This window comes from Ascaphus truei, chromosome 4 (genome assembly GCF_040206685.1).
Source record: "Ascaphus truei isolate aAscTru1 chromosome 4, aAscTru1.hap1, whole genome shotgun sequence".
NCBI classification, from domain to species: domain Eukaryota; kingdom Metazoa; phylum Chordata; class Amphibia; order Anura; family Ascaphidae; genus Ascaphus; species Ascaphus truei.
Window position 1 is genome coordinate 45426864 of NC_134486.1, and position 22170 is coordinate 45449033.

The window sequence follows — 22170 nt, forward strand, 5'->3', positions numbered from 1 at the left end:
TTCCTAATAAAAAAGAAATAATTACATACGCCATCATGTGCTTTACGTTGCAAAAATGAGTATGTAAACAAGTTCACACTAACATCCGTGACAAAACTTCAGTTACCACTAAACTATCCACCCCCATCTAGGGGAACAAACTTCAGATTACACGTATGTAAACGTACAGCATTTCTTACTTTAGTGTTCATGTCATGGTTAATACAAAGGGTATTTTCGCTTGTATTGGATTTGGACAGAACATAACCCAGATAGGGTCAAAACATCAGGATTTACACGCTAGGCACAAATAAATGGGGCAATGTACAAGTTAATTAAGTTTTGTTACTTTAAAAAATAAATAAAGGGGGGGGGGCTCAAATTATTCTGTTAAACACATACCAAAATGATCGCTCAACTAAACCGGTTTCCCATAGTATTTAATGTTATAACTTGTTCAGTGTGTTACAGCCGAGGCTGATCCGTCTGCACCTATATTGCTGGGGAAGCATACAAATGAGAAGAGAATTACCTATAAGTGAAGAAACACATTGTTTAATTGTCCTAGTTAGTGAATCATTTACCGCTGTTTTTACTTTTTTCCCCCCAGTGCCTAGACCGGAATAACTCATTTGTTTCAGTAGTATAGTTAATACTTAATATTTATATTGCCCAAGTATAATCTGCATGAGAACTGCCACTTGATTATGTACTTACAAATAATAAATACCTGAGATAGTTATGCCAGGTTGGGGTAATTACTTAACACAGCAAGCCCCGTCACGTTCTCGGCCAATTAGAAAACTAAAACTGCGGAGGCACAAATAGTATCGGCATTCCAAAAAACCGCAACCATTTGATATGCTGGCAAGTAATCGCTTGTACAAGTTATAAATAATACTGGTTTGCTTACGGACTTTGCAGTGTAGAACAGTAGAAATGGTGTCTGGAAACAGTGTCCGTAACACAAGGAGTTATGTCCGGAGCTGGAGCAGGATACAGAACCACCAAATCTGGCAATTCAAGCTCACATAGGGGGTTCCAGATACTGCAAGCAGTGAACGAGAGGTAAACCACCGGTTAACCCCATGGAGTCACCACAACATTGCCGTTATGATAAAGGGTCAAAATGTAACTGGATCAGAGACCATTATAGTCCATACAAAAAGAGAAAAAGACAAGCATACCAAAGGCAGTGAATATTGCAACAATAAGCCATGTGTCCAGACTTCCTTTGGATTTATTGCCCCAATTAACACAAACCATGCAGTATGACTGAAGTGCTCATGCCCAAATCTATTCTCTGCTGACCTCACATAAGGAGCTGGAACTTTGGTTGGTTTTGGAAGAAATTGCAGTGTTGCTGATAAGGTGAGGTCAATGCGGTGGGCATGCTCATTCATTTACTGTACTCAACTACTTTTTATACAGTTCCTAGACTGATTATAATTTGAACTCTCCAGTGACAGAGGCCTGCATTCACCTCAAAGGCAGAAGACATAACATTCTTGGACAATAAAACAAGCGTATAGAAGTTGGGGGGTGATCTCCAAATGACAGACCTGCATTTCAGCATCTTGGACACCTAGACATGGATATTGTTACCACCACAGGTGCAGAAACAGAGCAGCCAAGTAATTGACTCCATCTGAACGGAGGGACCCTTTGGACTGAATTACACTACACCCCTCAGCCGTCTGGTCACCAAACAGGAATATGCAGCATATCACAGGCTCATGATGTTGGGGCTTTCTTTGGCTTGCCCATGTAAAGCTTCCTCATCGCTCGCCTCCTCCAAAGTATTGAACCTGCGCGTTCATTAAACGGGATGCAGGATAAAGACTAGGAAAGTCTCTATAAAAGGAACTGAAAAAATTAACACTTCATTTCCTTAACCCTTCCCCACAGGGACTCTCCTTGGCACACAGGACCAATGAAATATGAGATTTATGGAACACTACAGAGCATAGTCATATGAAGCAGGCTTAGGAACATTCCACAGCAATGATGAATCAAAGAAAATACTTGCGTAAAATCTGTATTTACAAGACATATTACACTAAGATTTCTTACAAGCTGTGGTCCATTCAGTTGCACACAACAATAAAAACATAGCAGTAGGATAGATCTGTAAATAACCAATTTGTTTGCATGGATAATTTAGAAAAGGTTTCCCTGTGGCATTTGCTTCAGCTTTTATTTTTTTTAAGACACGAGGCAAATTACTATCGAATTTTACACGCTGAAAAGCAATATAAAATAAGGGCAAATGAAATCCATGGGCGTTTCTCACAAACGCCAATAAAAAAAAAAAAAAAAAGCATTAAGAATGTTTCATCAAAAACAGAGATCTTTGAATACAATGCTTTATGGGATTAACCCACCCTGTGCTGGAGGGCTGGCAACTCCTTGTGTGCTATGCTGAATAGGGGTTAATCGCACAGCACATTAAGTTAGCTAGTGTCCTATTTAATAAAAGTGCAAACATTAAAAACCATACAATAAAAATATTAACGCCTTTGCTGCCAAAGCGGCCAACACACACTTTGCAGGTACCAGTGACAACGAAGGTGTTTTAAAAGAGACAACATCGACACCCTTTTGTGTAAGAGAAATGGTTAACACGGAGGAAACAGAACGTCTTTTTTTCTTCGCTCCGCGTTACTCCGGGGACTTTCTGTGAAAGTACGTACAAATCTTTCTCATGGAGCCCGGCGGGGTTGGAACCTGGGGAAAGATGCAAAAGTTGTTGAGGCTTATGGAAGAAGATTTAATCCCCAACGCGGTTATAAACAAAAGCAGGCGACTCTCACAAATCAAGTTCAGACGCGTGTTTATGTGTATCTCCTTCTGTTGTTCTGTGGTCTCCAGGGCTGTGCTCTTAGCTGTAAATTTGTGTTTCAAGAACAGTAACAAATGACCGATAAATAAACAGATTTTTGCAGAATAGGTACCTGCAACAGCACCGTTCAATGTGGTCTAACAGATACTGCGTGGATATGTTGGAGGTTTGCGTGGATATGTTGGAGGTTTACGTGGATATGTTGGAGGTTTACGTGGATATGTGGAGGTTATGAGGCAAATGGGCCAACGTGATATTTCTTCCTAAATCAAATGAAATGTGTACAACCTTTTTGAAACCGCAAGGTCTGTCAGGTCACTGAACGCAAGACAATTTGACATTTCTCTGCGCTCATGTACAAGATCGATTTGGATACAAGAACTTTAAACCGATTACGCTAAATTCCCAAGTTTTAGCAAGAATTCTAGAGGTAGATCAGTCCAGAGAGATGCAACATGCTGTAATGTGACTGGGTACTGCCAAGTGATTATGTAAAGATGCTGCAAAGATACAATCGCTGATGGTTTCAGTAAATAGATGTATTTTGGGGGGAAAGCTAAATACGGAAAATGTGATGTTAAATACATAAACATTCTGAGTCAACATGTCCCGACATCCTGTTAATAGATAAAGAAACCAATATCTTAATTCAGTGAATCTAGCTCTATTTTCAAGGCCATTGTATATATATAAAAAAAAAAAAAAGACACATTGAGTGTTTTTTTTGTACTTGGCAAATCATGGCAGTTTTGATGATCTCAACTCTGATCACTGTGTTTTGAGGAAGAACAGGAAGAAAAAAAAATCAGAAAAGGTTATTTGCGAATTTCAACGGTTTCTCATAAAAATACAGAAACTCTTATGAGCACATTTACAGGTTCACAAACCTGCCTTTCCCCCCATGGTAACTCAGCATACAGTGCTTCCACTGCAGCCAGGGATTCTGGGTATTGACATGCAAATGAGCACTCGTGATGAAAATAAATAAAAAAACACGTCGGGTAACGAGGATACCTCTTAAAGTTGCAGTTCAGTCAATATCCTGCATGTGTTTTTTTTTAATAAATCAGTTCTGTAGTAAGAAAAAACACTTTTAGCATTTTCTGTTTAAAAAACAACAACTTTGAAAGACCAATTTTCTTGTATTCTATTTTAACAAACATTTGCTAAGGCACTGCCCCTTCATGTCCTGTCATAAGCCCTGGCACACCCCTTTGTCAGCCCTGCCCTCCCTCTAGCACATGTCAGTGCAGGAGTGCTCATGAATATTCATGAACTTCCACTGACTGACAGAAGCAGATGAAAAACATATGCCATATCTAAAGATGTCGCCAAATTTCGCCGATCAATACATGGAGAAGGAATTGACCTGCAGCTATACAGTTCTTTAGGTAATTAGAGATTGCCCACATGAAACTATTGAATTAAAAAAAAAAAAAAAAGACTGAACTGCAGCTTTAATGGCTCGCTGATGTTTGAATTTCGGAAATAGCCCTGGCTACCCTGGTAGACTTTAGCATTACGGTTTACGGGGGTTGTAGCGAGTAAATTTTCCATGAACTGAAAATGCAGATCAGCAGCAAAGCTGACAAGTATTAGCTCGCTTATCTGCAGGCGTGCCTGATGCAAGAGATGAACGTGACTCAATGTTTCCTAAAGGTGCTTGGCTTCTGTGAACGGTTTTGCACACATTTTAGGCACTTCTGCTCAGGCAAATGCCGCTAGTCAGATGTTTAATCCCCTTCATTGCTCCACAGCACAATACAAGCTGGGCTGATCTATTGCTCGGGGGTGGACAATTCCCAGCCTCAAGGACCACCGAAAAAGCGAAGTTTGACTAAACAAATTCCACAATGTTGCGAGATTTGGCAAGATGATGGCATGATCTGGATTTAATGGTTATTTGAAGATTTATTCGCACGTGCTAATTACATGTCAGAAAAACTCAGATGTTGGCCACTGAACAGAAGTGGCTCAGTGAGAAAAGACACTGACTGATAAGGACACCAAGTAAAGGGGAGCCTGGTTCAAATCTCGGTGTCGGCTCCTTATGGCAAGTCACTATCTCCCTGTGCTTCAGGCACCAAAACACAAGAGAACGAGATAGAGAAAGATAAGTTATTGTTATTAACATGTACACTGCAAGAGCTGTTGCAAAATATAACTTGAGTCTCAAAGTATGGTTCTCTGCTGGGGAGGAATATTTCAGGCCTAGTGGATTATGCAAACTACTAAAACAACAACATATACTCACAGATACGGGCGAGTTGGCAGCACTGCTTGCTTGCTGCTTTTTAGCGCTGCCGCTTCTTGCGGAAGGACTGCTGTGAACTTTGCTCTGGGTACAAGTCTTGTCAGATTTTAGTTTTTCCCCCAAGGCAGAAAGCCAGTTTCTCTCAGGGGACCAGTTCTCCTTATCCAGTAGTCCACTTGTTACTTCACAGGGTGACCCCAATGGAGAGAGATTTTCAGTGGCCTCCATTAAGGGGGTGCTGTTAAGACTGGAAATTGCCCTCTTGCCACATCCTTTATCCAGGTCTGTCAGGCTCAGACATCCATTTTCACTGTTATTTTCAGCCTTCTCCTTCAAGGAGCATAAATCCAACTTCGCCTTCTTCATTCCAGGTTCCAACTCCGTCACGCAGTTGCAATGCTTAAAGCACTCGTGGTCCACATCGTCACTGCTGGTCTCCAGTCGCCTTTTAGCCCTTTTCTCAAACTGTGGTGGTCCTCTAGAACTGGAGACTGTCGGGTACTGCTCCATAGGAGTAAAGGCTTTTCGGGGAGACGGTGTCTTTGTATCCATCACTGGAGTGCAAGACTTTGGAGTCCGGGTGACCCAGTTCTTGATTGACATCTTTGAGGAGGACAGCTGCTTGGGTGATGTTGCAGAGCTCCCTGCTTTTTGCCTTGTGGGGGTCTGCAGCTTAGGCATCAACATCTGCACAGCAGATGTTGGTGTGTTAGAGGACAAAGGGAGGTCTCCAATATAGCTTGGGGCACAGGTGGCTGGGGTTGGGGAAGACATGAATAGGTTGCTTTGTATTCTTGGTGTTTTGCCAGGAGTGCAGTGCCTGGCAGCTGTTGAAGAAAAGACAAATGTTTAAGGCGGGTTATACATAGATATTTAACCCACTGGTTCACAAACTTTAAAGAATGGGAGTCCAGAAGATAAAACTGCTTTTTGGGGGGATTCACTTTAATTCAGTACACTAAGCAATAAGACCGTGGTTTGAGGGTCTGCCCCTGAAACATCCCATTTCAAAGAATAAGAATATCACTTAGTGGGATATATACATTGAGATATTGATGCACCTCTCTCTGACCCCATCTCTCTATCACGCTATCGCCGGGTTTTATTAAAGTGTAATGTGGGGGTATTACGCCAGTTCTGGTGGTAACAGTCATTCAAGCCAATAGCAGTTACAGCCAGAACGGCCGGGATACACCACATCGCGATTTGATATATCGCGGCCCAAGTCCTCTACTTCAGGATCTCCCAGGGTATAGCCATCACATCGCCTTGCTCTCTAGCACACGGAGTTGGGAAACACCAAACCCTGTCCATACTGAAGGAGCCATGATTGTGTTGCATATGACGATGAGTAACTTGGCGACAATGACAAAGACCCAAAACGAAGAACCCCGTTTGACACCCAATGCCAGCAACTGTGTTTTTGGACAAAACCATTTTCTGCACCAACCATTTGATTGCAAGCTCTTCAAGTCAGGGATGCAAATCTACATGTTTTACATTCGTGCATTTGCAGCACAATATCCTTATAGTCTGCTTTGGTATCACATGGTGTGTTATTTCAACTTCGCTCAGTCCAAGCCTTGGCTTGTACTGCATCGTTTAGTACAATGACCTCAATGTCTTTCCTAAGAAAGAAGAAAATGTAACCAATTCACCGTAATTTTATTTTCCTGGACCCATGGCAGTGGGCACTGTAGGGTTAAGTCTATCCCTAGCTGATTAGGACAGGAAATGTAATTCTTGCAGGTAGGCCATAGAAGGCCCCTCCCACTACCTGCAGATAGTCTTTGGATTCTCCCATAGCTGAAAAATACAACTGATACAGGCATACCCCGCATTAACATACGGAATGGGACCTGAGCATGTATGTAAAGTGAAAATGTACTTAAAGTGAAGCACTACCTTTTTTCCACTTATCAATGCATGTACTGTACTGCAATCGTCATATATGTGCATAACTTATGTAAATAACGCATTTGGAACAGGCTCTATAGTCTCCCCGCTTGCGCAAAGCTTCGGTACAGGTAGGGAGCTGGTATTGCTGTTCAGGGCGTGCTGACAGGCGCATGCGTGAGCTGCCGTTTGCCTATTGGGCGATATGTCCTTACTCGCGAGTGTACTTAAAGTGAGTGTCCTTAAACCGGGGTATGCCTGTATACAGTTGTGTGGAAAAGTACACCCTCTTTGAATTCTATGGTTTTACATATCAAGACATAACAATCCTGTTCCTTAGCAGGTCTAGAAATTAGGTAAATACAACCTCAGATGAACAACAACACATGACATATTACACCGTGTCATGATTTAACAAAAATAAAGCTAAAATGAAGAAGCCATGTGTGAAAAACTAAGTATACCTTATGATTCAATAGCTTGTAGAACCACCTTCAGCAGCAATAACTTGAAGTAATCGTTTTCTGTATGACTATCAGTCTCTCACATCGCTGTGGAGGAATTCTGGTCCACTCTTCTTTACAATGTTGCTTCTGTTCATTGAGGTTTGTGGGCATTTGTTTATGCACAGCTCTCTTAAGGTCCAGCCACAGCATTTCAATCTGGTTGGGGTCTGGACTTTGACTGGGCCATTGCAATACCTTGATTCTTTTCTTTTTCAGCCCTTCTGTTGTAGATTTGCTGGTGTGCTTGGGATCATTGTCCTGTTGCATGACCCAATTTTGGCCAAGCTTTAGCTGTCGGACAGATGGCCTGACATTTGACTCTAGAATACTTTGGTATACAGAGAAGTTCATGGTTGACTCAATGACTGCAAGGTTCCCAGGTCCTGTGGCTGCAAAAAAAGCTCAAATCATCACTCCTCCACCACCATGCTTGACAGTTGGTATGAGGTGTTTGTGCTGATATGCTGTATTTGGTTTTCGCCAAACGTGGCGCTGTACATTATGGCCAAACAACTCCACTTTGATCTCGTCTGTCCAAAGGACATTGTTCCAAAAGTCTTGTGGTTTGTCCAGATGCAACTTTGCAAACCTAAGGCGTGCTGCCATGTTCTTTTTAGAGAGAAGAGGCTTTCTCCTGGCAACCCTTCCAAACAAACCATACGTGTTCAGTCTCTTTCTAATTGTACTGTCATGAACTTTAACATTTAACATGCTAACTGAGGCCTGTAGAGTCTGAAATGTAACTCTTGTTTTTTTTGCAATTTCTCTGAACATTGCACGGTCTGACCTTGGGGTGAATTTGCTGGGACGTCCACTCCTGGGAAGATTGGCAACCGTCTTGAATGTTTTCCACTTTTGAAGAATCTTTCTCACTGTAGAATGATGGACTTTAAATTGTTTGGAAATGGCCTTATAACCCTTCCCAGATTGATGGGCAGCAGCAATTGCTTTTCTAAGATCATTCCTGATGTCTTTCCTCCTTGTTATTGTGTTAACACACACTTGAATGCTCCAGACTCGCAAATTGTGGCTTTTATACAGGTGGTCACACTTGCTGATGATCAATTAATCAAGGGCATTTGATTAGCAGCACCTGTCTGCTACTTAGCATCTTAATTCCTATGGAAGCAGTAAGGGTGTACTTGGTTTTTCCACATATGGCTTCATTTTTGTTAAATAAATCATGACTGTGTAATATGTCATGTGTTTATCTGAGGTTGTATTTACCTAATTTTTAGACCTGCTAAGGAACAGATGATTGTTATTATGTCCTTATATGTAAAACCATAAAATTCAAAGAGGGTGTATTTTCTTTTTCACACAACTGTATATTAGACATACATAGGGAGGGCAACTATGTGCCCACTGCCAGGGTTCCAGGAAAAGAAAATTACTGTAAGTTGGTTAAATTTTCTCCTTTCCTGTTCACCCTGGCAGTGGGCACCGTAGGGACATACCCAAGCAGTATTATTTAGGGAGGGAAAAAACAAACCCAATGCCAATATCAGTTTCAACCACTTTATTTGATTATAGTATTCCACTTTATTTTATCACAGACTGTAGTACTTTTCGACCAAAGCTTGTGTCAGCGGAAGCCTGAATGTCCAATCTGTAATACTTCATAAATGTGTTAAATGAAGACCATACTGCCACTTTGCAGATTTGTGCCGGTGATGCTTGTGCCTTGAATGCCCACCAATGACTATTGCTTTTGTTGAACGCGCCTTTAAATTCAACGGTGGATTTTGTCCTTTGTCTTCGTACGATTTTCTGATACATGATACAATCCATTTAGATATTGTTGCTTTGGACGCTGCTTGCCCCGTCCTTGGCCCTTCTGGAATGATAAACAGCCGGACTTTCTTCTGTCTGGCACCCTCTCGATATAGGTTTTCAAGCCCCTCGCTACGTCACGATTATGCAATCTTTCTTTCTTCTTATTATTACCTGGTTTTGGGCAAAATGAAGGATTACAATTTCTTGGTTTATATGAAATGGAGAAACTACTTTTGGTAAGAAATGCTACACTGGTCGCATCACTGCTTTATCTTGGTGGATGACCAGAGACGGTTCTTTACAAGACAAGGCTAGTAACGCTCCCACTCTCCTTGCTCATGTAATAGCCATCAGGGGTGCCACCTTCCATGATACAAACCTCAAGGGTATTTGATCTATCGGTTCGAAAGGCTGCATTGTGAGAACATCCAGTACTAGTGATAGATCCCATGCTGGCACTATTCTTGATTTGCGGTCTTAACCTCCTTACTGCTTGTAAAAAACGAACGAGTCTTTCAGTTGCTAGATTCTTCTCGAGCAGTGCTGACAATGCAGAAACGTGACCTTCGATGAACTGAGGCCGAGTCCTCTATCAAACCCTTCTTGTAGGAATTCTACTAATGTGTCAGTATTTGGAGGAAAAAAAACCATCTGTTTTTGTTTAACACACCAGTCTCTGAAGCGTAACCAAAATTCTGTAGTATACCGTTTGCTCAGAACAGCGAACATCTCTTCAGCAGCATCTTAGTTCTTTGTGTGTGTGTGGGTATATGTATACTTCTTGTTTTACATCCTTGGGATCTCCGTTCCACTGCTGTAAATGTTGTTGTTGTAATGGTCTCATGTGTAGACCTGCCCATTTTACTACATTTAGCGTTGATGTAAATTCCCTCAGGAGTCTCATGCAGTCTGCTGCTGAAGAGCTGGTCGCTGTTCTGAGCTTTCTTGTCTGGATTCCAATGTCTTGGATCCTTGAATATGGTAATCGCACCTCTCCTTCTGCCGTGTGAAATTCTACTCCCAGAATTTTAAAGACTGTTGGTACTAGTTGGCTTTTGTCGACGTTTATGATCCAGCCATGATGTTCTAGAAAAGACAAGACTATGTTTCTGTCTTGTAGCAGTTTTTCTTGTGTAACGGGTATTCCACCCCACCCAATCTCATATATAGTGTGGGTGAGTAGAACATGTAGTGTTACCGGTGTGGTGCGTATACCTGTAGGCTCACAGGAGGTCTGAGCCTCCGCTAATGAGAGCCTGGGGTGAATCCTCTGGAACGGATGTTCTTTCAGCGCCTCCACCTATGTAGGATTCTATGGAAGTGTAGAATGACCCTACATAGGAACCAAATCAGAAACCTCACACACAGTGATTATATAATAACTAAGGACTTTACTATGAACATATAACACATTACATAACCTTATGCATCTCAGGCCCAATGTCTGACGTTCCCACCCAGTGTCCTGTAATCCCCCACCCACATGTCCCGTACTCCTACGGAGGTCGTGGGTGACTGCGCAGTCACTAAGTTATCTATTAGGCCTGTTGGTGCACATGTGTTGAAATACCTTCCGAGCACTCCGATGCTCGGGCCTGCAACACACTTCTCAAAGGGTCAGACGTCCGTCTGATCCTTATTCAGGTACTTCTCCAGGAACCCCAACGAGGGTCCCACCGCTTCACGGGAACACAACCTTCTCTCGGTAACACACCGTCTCACGGGAACAGCAGCCGCCGCTATCCCTATCTATCCCTAACTAACCCTAAAGTGACAGGAACCCTAACCTAGGGCCTGTCCCTGATGAACCGCAACCTGAGGTGACTTGGGGGAAACTCCTAGGGCCTGCGGGGTTAATAACCTGCCCCACTCCCTTATCTACCCAAGTCCCTAATCCTCCCTAACTTCTAGCTACTCGCTACTCCTAACAGCCTGCAGCAGACACACCGCTCTCACTGTCAGCCTGCAGACATTCACACACGCTGCACACACTGCGCCCAGCACATGCAGCAACACACACACAGCACCCTGGAACTCGCAGTAAACACACTGCACACACTCTGTGCCTATTTGCCAGTGCGCACAGCACTACCCGCTGTGGCACTGCCAAACCTGCACCTTACACACACCTAAGGGTGACCTCCCTATCTAGGGCCGTCCCTTATCAGTTACCCACTAACCTGGTGGGGAGTTGGGGCCTACCTGGAGGGTGAGGGTACCTATCAGGATGCAGGAGCTGCACTCACTCCCTGCATCCTTCCTTCCCCTTCAGCTCCGCTGCTCCAACTGACTTGACCAAAGCCCGGGAAATGTATCTATTCTCCCGGGCTGAGAATCCTCCAGCCCTATTGGCCGCTATGAGGCACCTGGTGCCTGCCTCCCTATGCCTCCTGGGAGTTGTAGTTCCCAGGAGGCTGCTATAGCGTTGGGGCCGCGTGCGCGCTTCTCCTGCGCATGCGCGAACTACTAAGGGCCGCCTCAACCTCTCCTGCGCCTTCCCGGCTAGCCCTGCGCATGCGCGACTCAGCCCTGTCTCTGGGGCTCTTCCTGGCCTCGCGCGATCACTGCGCATGCGTGAGACAGTCCTCAATGGCGGCGGCCGCAGAGACCTTAGAGATGCGATCGCGGCCTTAGCAACGGCCCGATCGCGTCCACGGCAACCGGCCGCAGGCAGGAGAAGCCGCGCTGCTCCCTGCTCCAGCCCCCACCCTTGGAAGCAGCCGTCGGGTTTTTCAATACCCGCGATCGAGCTGCGCCAGGGGAAGGGGGTCTCCAGGAGCCACGGGAGCTCCAGGCTATACTTGTTTCTGTGATTTTATCAGAATATCGTCTAGATATGCATACATTTCCACGTCCTTTTTTTTTTAAAAATTCTGCTATGAATGGGGCTAACACCTTTGTAAACCTTGTGGAAGATGTTGCTAGTCCAAACGGCAGCTCCGTATATTGGTAGTTTTCTATCCGGCTGTGACAATTCTAGTTTTATCATATCTTTGATTACTTTATTAATTGGAAAACATCTGATTTTATTCTGCCTTGTCCCAATTAATGTATCTGATTTCTGAGTAACTCTTCTGTATCCTCTAATTGCAATGTTTCTCTTACTGCCTTTATAAGAGGATCCACCTTTTCTAAATTAAATTCTGATTCTTCTCCCTGCATTTCTTGCTCTGACGAATCGCACTCCCCTTCCGACGCTTGGTGATCTATCATCTCTGATTTGTCTGATGAGGAGTCTCGCACTATATCCAGGCTGATCTGAGATCTTGTTCTCTTTTACGTTGGCTTCACTGCTTGTTGCCCCGCAGACTCCACACTCTGCTCGACTGTATCTTTCATCCATGCTAGGAAAGTATTCATTTGTTCATTTGACTCTCCTGCTGCTGCTTTAAGGCAGTCTGCACAAATCTTCTTGGCGTCTAACGCTGGTTTTTCACATGCTGCACACCATTTAGTTAGGTTTTTTTTTTAGCAGCTTTCTTCTTTTGATGCAGGGACTCTACCGCCCCCTTAGAAATTCCTTCTTCCGGTGGTATAACCATAGTACTAAGGTGAAAAAACAATACTTCTTTCAGTTCCATGATATCAACTCTCGTTTTTACTCTAGCAAACTACGCTAAGAACTCACCTAATTTTTGTAAGCGACCTTTTACTTCCCAACTTCTTTCAGCCTCTTGCAGCTGATTTCTCCTGTCTGCCGAGCGTTCAATGCTGCGGCTGTTTCCAGGATATCTTCACACAGCTCGGTGTGCCGTCGCTCTGTCGCTGTGACATCAGCGTCAATGCGTCCAATCGAAACGCTTTGCTCTCGCGCACGTCTGTGGACCCGTAGCGCGCGCAAGTTCGACCGTGCGCGCGCTATGTACTTACATGGGGCGCCTTGCCGGTCTGTCGTCCCCACGCCACTGCGTTCTCAAATGCCTGTGCGGTAATTTGAGCCTGTGATCCAATCTACAGCCCTGCTGTTTGCCTGCTGCATTCAAAGACACATCCGCAATACTGCCCGGTCGCACGGGCCTCAGTCTTACTACCACCCACGGTACGTCAAACTGGCTGGACTGCAATAGCTAGAGTCCGGTGAGTCCTATTACAAAATAACACACTACTCCTGGCTGTAGGACAGGAAAAAAAGACTATCTGCAGGTAGAGGAAGGGGCCTTTTATGGCCTACCTGCAACAATTCAATTTCCTGTCCTACACTGCTGAGAATAGTTAACCCTACTGTGCCCACTGCCATGGTGAACAGGAAAGGAGAAAATTTAAACAACTTACCGTAATTTTCTTTTCCTGGAACCATGGCAGTGGGCACCATTGGGTTAATCCCTTCTCACTCTAGGTAGGACAGGAAGTAGACTTTTGCAGGTAGACCATATAAGGCCCCTCCCTCTACCTGCACACCAGTCTTACGTTTCTTCCATAGCTGAAAATATATAACTGATAGGCATTAGACATACATAGGGAGGGTAACTATGTGCCCACTGCCATGGTTCCAGGAAAAGAAAATTACGGTAAGTTGTTTAAATTTTCTCCTTTCCTGATCACCCTGGCAGTGGGCACCATTGGGACATACCCAAGCAGTGCAATTTTTAGGGAGGGAACATCAGAATAGACAACACCAGTTTAATGTCTTATCAGTTCAACCTTTATTAATACCCTTTACACTTTATTTCACTACAGTTTCTAAGACTCTACGTCCAAAGCTTGCGTCAGCTGATGATTGTACGTCTAGTCTGTAGTATTTCAGAAATGTATTGAATGAGGACCAGACAGCTGCTTTACATATCTGCCCTGGTGTGGCCTGGGCTTTGAATGCCCATGAAGTAGCCATGGCCCTTGTAGAATGGGCCTTCACCTTCAAAGGTTTATCTTGTCCTTTGCTTTCATAAGCTCTTTGATACAAGACACCATCCACTGTGCAATTGTAGTCTTTGATGCCGCTTGTCCCTTCTTTGGTCCCTCTGGGCTGACAAATAATTTGTCAGACTTTCGGATATCTCTCATCCTTTCTAGGTACACCTTAAGACATCTTACCACGTCCAATTTGTGTAACCTTTCCTCTTTCTCATTTTTTGGTTCTGGACAAAATGACGGGATCACCATCTCCTGACTTATGTGGAACTGTGATACCACCTTTGGCAGGAATTGATGTATCAGTCTAAGAACTGCCTTGTCTTGATGTATGATTAGGAATGGCTCCTTAGCAGATAGCGCCTGTAGTTCTCCCACTCTCCTTGCCGAGGTGATTGCTATCAGAAACGCCATTTTCCCAGACAACCATTTTAGGCCAATGTCCTGTATTGGTTCAAACGGAGCTGCTGTTAATACATCCAAGACTAACGACAAGTCCCATGTAGGTACTCTGTTCTTAATTTGAGGTTTTAACCTTTTAACTGCTTGAAAGAACCTGATTATCAGTCTTTCTACTGCCAGATTTCTTTCCAACAAAGCTGATAGTGCCGACACTTGTACTTTTAATGAGCTGAGACTGAGACCTTTCTCAAATCCTTTATGCAGGAATTCCACTATAGATACAATTTTTGGTGAAAGGAAATTTTCTCTCTTTTTCACACCAATCACAAAAGCAGAGCCAGATTCTATGGTATACTCTTGATGTGGAACTTCTCCTTGCTTGTAAGAGGGTTTGAATTGTTTTCTCTGAACAACCCTTCAGTCTCAATGTCTCCCGCTCAATCGCCATGCCGTCAAAGCCCATTGTTTGGTATTTGGATGGCTTATTGGCCCCTGTTGCATCAGGCCTTTTTGATCTGGTATGTGCCATGGTGTATCCACTGCCATATTTACCAGTTGTGTAAACCAAAGCCTTCTTGGCCAGTATGGTGCTATGAATATCACCTCTGCTCTCTCTTCTCTGATTTTCCTGATTGTTTTTGGAATCAGAGGAATTGGAGGGAACAGGTATCCCAATTTGAAGTCCCATTTGAGACTGAGAGCATCTGTAGCTTGTGCGCTTGGGTGAAATTGTCTGGAACAATAGTTCCTTACTTTGCGATTCTGGTGTGTCGCCATCAGATCGATGTCTGGTTGACCCCATCGCTCTACCAGGTCTTGGAATACTCCTGGATTTAACGCCCATTCTCCTGGGTGAATGATATTGCGACTTAGAAAGTCTGCTGTGACATTTTCTAGTCCTGGGATATGTATGGCTGTGATATCCGACAAGTGGCACTCTGCCCAACCGAGTATTTCTGCTGTGAGCTTCATCAGCTTTCTGCTCCTGGTTCCTCCTTGTTTGGCTATATATTTGACCACAGAGCTGTTGTCTGATTCTATCTTATACAGCCATCTCTTATTTTGTCCTGGAAAACTTCTAGGGCCTTTTGTACTGCTTTTAATTCCAGCAGATTTGATGGTAAGTGGTTTACCTGATTTCCCCAGGTTCCTTGCACCACTTCTTCTCCCATCTGAGCCCCCCAACCTGTCTTGCTCGCATCTGTTGTAATTTTTTAACCAGTGCACAGGTTGTAGCGTTTTCCCTTTGACCAGGTTTCGGGTATCTTCCCACCATTTTAACTCTTGTTTTGTTTGTGGGTGTAACAAGATTCTTTGTCTTGTGTCTTTGTGATTCCCGTTCCATTGTTGCAGAAAATTGTTTTTGCAGAGGTCTCATATGCAACGCTTAATGTTGAAGCGAATTTCCCCAGGAGTCTCATGCATTCTTCTGCAGAAGTCCTGGTAGCTTTTCTGAGCCTCCTTGTTCGCATGGCTATGTCTAGCCCCTTTGCCTCTGGCAATCTCACTCCCAGAAATCTTAAGAGCTGAGTGGGTACCCAATGCTCTTGTCTCTGTTTATTAACCAACCGTGATGTTCTAGGAAGGTTATTACCATTTTCTGGTCTTGTTGGAGTTTCCCCCCATCCTTTGATTTTACCAGGATGTCGTCCAGGTAAGGGTATATCTCTACCCCCCTTTCTCATCTCTGCCACTAGAGGGGCTAGAACCTTTGTAAACGACCTTGGGGAAGTTGCCAGACCAATGTTAGTGCTGTGTATTGATAATACTCTTGATTTACTGCAAACCTTAGGAATCTTTGATACCCTTTTGCTATTGGTACATGTAATAAGCGTCTTTTAAGTCTATCGCCACCATCCAGTCTCCTGGTTGTACCTCTTGTATAATCAGATTTACAGACACCATCTTGAACTTTCTTATCTTCAAGACTGAATTTACCTTTCTTAGGTCTAGTATTGCTCTGTAATCCCCTGTAGGCATCTTTACCAAAATTATTCTGGAAAAATTCCGCTTCCTCTTACCTTTTCTATTACTTCTGCCTGTAGTAATTTCCTTAAAGCCGTATTCCTATAACAGCTGGATTCTCAGAAGCTAAACATCTCTTTATCTTGATTTTATTCATCTGTTGGAGACTGAATCTCCTGGCTCTGTAGTGATGCCTTTGTTATTATTGCATCTAGTTTGCTGCCGAATAGGAATTCACCTTCAAATGGTAATGTACATAAGGTGTTCTTTGATGCTGTGTCAGCCATCCACTGTCTGAGCCATAAAGCTCCTCTTGCTGATACCGCTCGTACCATAGACTTGACTGCTATTTTTACTGCATCCAATGAGGCTTCTGCTATGTAATCAGTTGCCCATTACACCACTGACAACGCCTTAAGAATAGTACTTCTTTTTACACCCTTGTCTATTGCCTCTTCAATATTGGCAATCCACACTCGCATAGCTCTAGCAATTGATGTAGTTGCTATGGCTGGCTTGTAGGCTGTTCCTGCCGTAACATATGCTTTTTTTAATGCATAATCCATCCTTTTATCCATAGCGTCTTTTAATGACGCTGCCTCCTCTAAGGGAATTGTGGTCTTTTTTACTATTCTGGAAATAGCAAGATCCACCTTTGGGCTAACCTCCCACTTTCTCATTTCCTCTTGTGGGAATGGATACATCTTCCCAAACCTTTTAGGCGTAATACTCCGGCGTCTGGTTGCGCCAACTCCACTTGAATGAGGTGCTTAATTACTTGATGGATAGTAAAGACTCTACCTTTTAAAGCAGCAGCAGTAAAAGCAGTAGTAGTACTAGTAGCAGTAGTAGCAATAGTAGCAATAGTAGCAATAGTAGCAGTAGTAGCAGCAGTAGCAGTAGCAGTAGTAGCAACAGTAGTAGCAGCAGTAGTAGCACGCCTAGCCTGTCAAAGCAGGCCAGTACAACTCTTGAAGCAGCCAGGACACTTTTTTTTTTTTTTTTTTTTTTTTTTTTAAATTTCAGAGGTGCCTGTTTTCAACCTCCTCCTGTTTGGATTCGATCCCACAACTTCTTCCAAGTATCAGCTCAAACACTGCACACCCCAACTCTGTGAGCCACAAGATCACCATTGTGTTAACTCCTAAATGTCTTTCAGTTCAAAAACCTGTATCAAGGCTTTGATGAGTGGATCCACCCTTTCTACATCAATTTCAGATTATTCCTGAATATCTTGATCTGATGAATCCATTTCATTCTCTGACACATGAAAACAATCACTTTCAGACCCATATGATGAAAAACCTTTCCCCTTATCCAGACTAGTCTGGGATATAGATCTTTCCTGCGCAGGGTTAACAGCTTGCTGCACTGCCGCATCAACTCTCCTCCTTCATCAATAAAGAAAATGCTCATTTGTTCACTGGTATCACCTGCAGGTGTCTTAAGACACTCTTCACATAATTACTTCCCTATTAGGGCTGGTTTCTCACAAGCTGAACACCATTTAGTTTCTTAGCAACCTTCATTTATGTTGCAGGGATTCCCCCATCCCTTTTGAAGATCCTGCTTCTGGGAGGGTAACCACTGAACTAATTTATAAAACAAAATAAATGCTAAACATACACCCTAATGTATATATATATACCATCTCTCTTTTCCCATTGTAGAACTAAACTAAGGACTCACCTAGTCTTGGGAACTGATGTTTTGGGTGTCTCCATTTTTGCATCCATATCCAGCACTTGGCTTCTCCCTGCTGAGCGTTCCATGCTGCAGCTTCACTCACACATACATCGTGTGGCCGTCGCATCCGTGACGTCATCCAGTGCTCGTGCTCCCGCACGGCTCGCGTGTCCGTGCACGCACTTGCCGGCCTGCACGCGCGCGCTCACGAGCGGCTACGTGCCCTGTACCCTTCTCCGCAGTATCCTTGATACACTTGCGGTCCTCTGAACCTCCTAGGTTCACCGCGGATTCCTGGGGTAGTACCGCCGCGTTGTTACGCTGTTGCGGTCTGTAGAGCTCCTCCGCTCGCAGCTATTGCTGCTCCCCCTTCCGCGTGTGGCGGGCTGCCGGGTACCTTACCGCAGCGTTCAGGCGCTTATGCGGTGAGTCTGGGCCTCCATGGGTCCCTGCTGCAGCTGCTGTGCGCCTCGTATCTTGGCCATTGCACTAAGTTTTCCTCGCGCTGCAGCCGTTTCCCCCCACCCAACAGGGGCACCCCCGACTCTAAGGGGTCTCCGACTTGCCCCCCGCAGGGCGCACCGCGGAGCTTCAGGGGAGAGAGGTTGAGACCCTGGTTCTCTGCACAAAGTGCAGTAGGTGAGCCCTGTTAAAAAATAACAAATCCTACACCTAGCTGTGAGGACAGGAAAAAGACTGGTGTGCAGGTAGAGGGAGGGGCCTTATATGGTCTACCTGCAAAAGTCTACTTCCTGTCCTACCTAGAGTGAGAAGGGATTAACCCAATGGTGCCCACTGCCAGGGTGATCAGGAAATGTGCATTTCTAACACTGGGTTTACAAGGCAGGACCTCCACCAATTAGATGCCGAGACAGCAGTGCTCCTGAAGCAGCTTCTGACCAGTCTGCAGATTACAGCAGTGTTATACATCTTTAGATTGTGGTAATGTAGGTTACTGATTTCATATGTACAGCACCTCCACCCAATAACTACTTCCTGTGCTACAGGCATCAAAGTTACATTGTAAGGTCTATTGAGCAGGAACTTAACTTCTATGTACAATATTGCATAAATAATCATTGTGTCTTATTACAGGCACATTTTGCATTAAGAAATACACGATTCCTCCATTGGGTGTTTGGTACGTATAAATACAACATATGGATAAGAGCAAACACTACTTTTTTCTTAACGGTCACAGCACTTTTTTTTTTATATACATTTGAATAATATTGACGTTAAGAGGCATTTTGTCTGATTTTGAGTCTCCATTTGCAAACCTATCAAAACAAGGTTGTGTAACCCGTTCAAAACAATAGTCTTGTTAGATGAACCCACAAGGATTGCAGAGATGTGTGTGTATTTATGTGTACGTACAGACACACAATCAGAGTAGGGGTAAAAAAAAAACACAAACGTGACTATACATATATGTATAGCAACCTATATAGAAACTGTTTTTGTAATCTTTTGCTCTATCATGGTGATCACATGAATAAACCTTTTAGTAAGAGCAATAACATTTAATGAGTGGAAGACTGTCACCAGGATGTGCCCATGTATTAAATATGCAATAAAACAAAAGGTCATTCTTACCCACTGGCGGAAGTTCACACCGCTTCTGCCCGGCCCAGCCCACACGGTTACTTGTGCCCGGTTCTGTTTTCTCGTCCACGTTTTGCCTCAGTCGCCACACTCTCACCGTGTTGTCATCCGAGCAGGTGGCAATCTGCACAAGTGACCGTTACATGTTCTAGTCAGAATACAGCATGGCGAGGAACTGCACAACACACTCTAGGGCCAGATGTGGCTACTCTAAGCCACGTGTGAGCGCCAGGAAGACGCGATAGCGGCCGTTGTGGAAAGAATGGCTGCAAACGGCACAAAATGGTTTGCTGACACACGACAAAATAATGTTAAAACGTTGCAAAGGCTGTTCTGCAGACACCCGTGTGCGCCGAGGTGTACTCTTATTTCACTCTTTCCTGCAATAACTATGTTAATAGGGTATATCACTCCCATGCCAGAAGCTCAAAGCATCTCCCCCCCCTCCCCACCCAGATGTTTGCGACTATGCACAGGTATCATTACAACATGGCATGTGAGGACCAACCTTGGTGAAGTCTGATGGGCACCATGTAACGGAGGTCACCTCCTGAGAATGTCCCAGCAGCGTCACTGGAGGCGCCTGGGGATCAGACACCTAAAACCAAGAGAATGGAAACTCAGCATCTTCTAGCCATAGAGTTCTCAACCCCACCACCGTCCCAGAAGGTTGGATTTCAAGGATATTGCAGTTTCAGCACGAAGTCGAACACTGAGCCTCTGGTTGAGCCACCTGCATGAAGCAGGGACTGATTGAGCCACCTGTGTTGAAGCAGGGATATCCTGAAAACCTGACCTGCTTGGGGGGGGGGGGGGGGGTGTCTTGACGACTGGAGTTGAGCACCCCTGCTCTAGCCAGTTATAACGAGGACGTGACCTCACGGCTAGGAGCTCCCATGCACAAATGCGTTGCCGCGAGCTCCCACGTTTCTACATGAAAAGGCAAAATCCTGTATAGCATCTAAAGTTTATCACCCTGCAGGTCAATCAGGACACAATGTAGCCAGACACCACTTGCCTGCCTGTATTACCCATTGCGTCACTTTCATACGCGCGCTCTTTAGGCCATCAAATGGAGGTTATTTAGGCCGAGATCATTTGTATGTTCGAAGCAAGACCGCAAGATCTGTCATTTAAAAAGGGACCAGTCCCACTCGGCACCAACGTGAAAAGAAAAACCACAGTATTTAAATACTTACTATTTACATTGTTTCTATGGTAACCAAACAACGTCGGGTGCTATTAATGGTCTTTAATTTTTTAGAGCACTGAACGTGCACTTCGGGCTGCACAAAACGTAATGCACATTGGTTTAACGGCAGACGGTTAATAAGCGCAGGAATGCGACAGACAGAAGTGGAAACAAGGGGGGGGGGGGACACGTTTCCCAGGGAGCTTACAATATGCCCAATCCCATAAGTCAAGACTGCAGCTTTTTTTTATTGTTATTATTGTTTAAAAGTGATAATGTGAGCAGACAGAAATCGGAAGGACAGTGTGTGATGCGACTTAGGCTGCGGGTCCCAGTGACTGCCTCGGCGTGCGCTGTGCGCACAAGCACCGGCCCCCCAGTCACTCGGGGCTGAGTACAACTGTGTGGAACTTGCGACGGAGCCGTGGCCACGCCCCCGCCGGCGGTTAAGCCAATGAGGGCGAACCAGCCGCGCGAGGTCATGGCCACGCCCCCACAAACCCCCCACCACGACCCCTCCAGTCGCAACCTCTCCCTCCCAGGACCGCGTGTGCAGCGCTGTGCATGCACCGGCCCCCCGCCGGGCGCGCGTGCACTGGGACCGCATCCTAAGGCTGAGATTATAGCGCTCGCGGCGGCTAGAACAGACCTCTTCCCTACGAGGCCACCCATAGTGCGCACGACCGCGCTAGCGAAAGAGCGACCGAGCAGCAGATTTTTGAAAATAAATTATTTTGTCTTTTCGCGCGGCGGCCGCGTCACGTGAGCGGTTAAGCCAATGAGAGCGAACCAGCCTGGTGACGCGTCCACCACGCCTCCCCGTCACCTCAATGCAGGGATCACTCGAGTGATAGGCGTGCGCGCCTACTATAATCTCAGCCTAAGGAGACGCATTCATTTGTGGGACTGCCAATTTAAATAACACGTTTGAGTTGGGGACATTGGCGTCGTGTTTCAGTCTCCAGTTATATACTAGCGGTCCTCGGTATCCGACAGCCTGCACTCCGTCGCATGCCTTATCCGATGCCGAGAATGCAGCCCGCTGGACTCCTTATCTGATGTTGGAACCGCTTATACGATGCAGATCATCATGGACCCGCAATCCGACCGTCCGTTACCCGACGGCGGTTTGCAGGACGCATTACGTGGGATAAGCAAGGACCGGCTGTACTGTTCATGCAATGTCTTTAAATATCATGTATAACCTCATTTTATTTCA

At 44.7% G+C, this 22170-nt stretch overlaps 1 protein-coding gene across 1 annotated transcript in view; it reads right to left on the bottom strand.

Moving 5' to 3' along the window:
• Positions 1–2009: 2009 nt before the first annotated feature.
• Positions 2010–22170, bottom strand: part of DTL (denticleless E3 ubiquitin protein ligase adapter) — a 46664-nt gene continuing 26503 nt past the window's right edge. The window contains exons 12-15 of the mRNA XM_075595683.1: positions 20268–20357; positions 19751–19883; positions 5076–5902; positions 2010–2706 (exon numbers count right to left, since the gene is read on the bottom strand). Of these exons, the coding sequence (XP_075451798.1) occupies positions 2641–2706; positions 5076–5902; positions 19751–19883; positions 20268–20357 (1116 nt within the window). The 3' untranslated portion in view covers positions 2010–2640. The remainder of the gene's footprint in view (positions 2707–5075; positions 5903–19750; positions 19884–20267; positions 20358–22170) is intronic.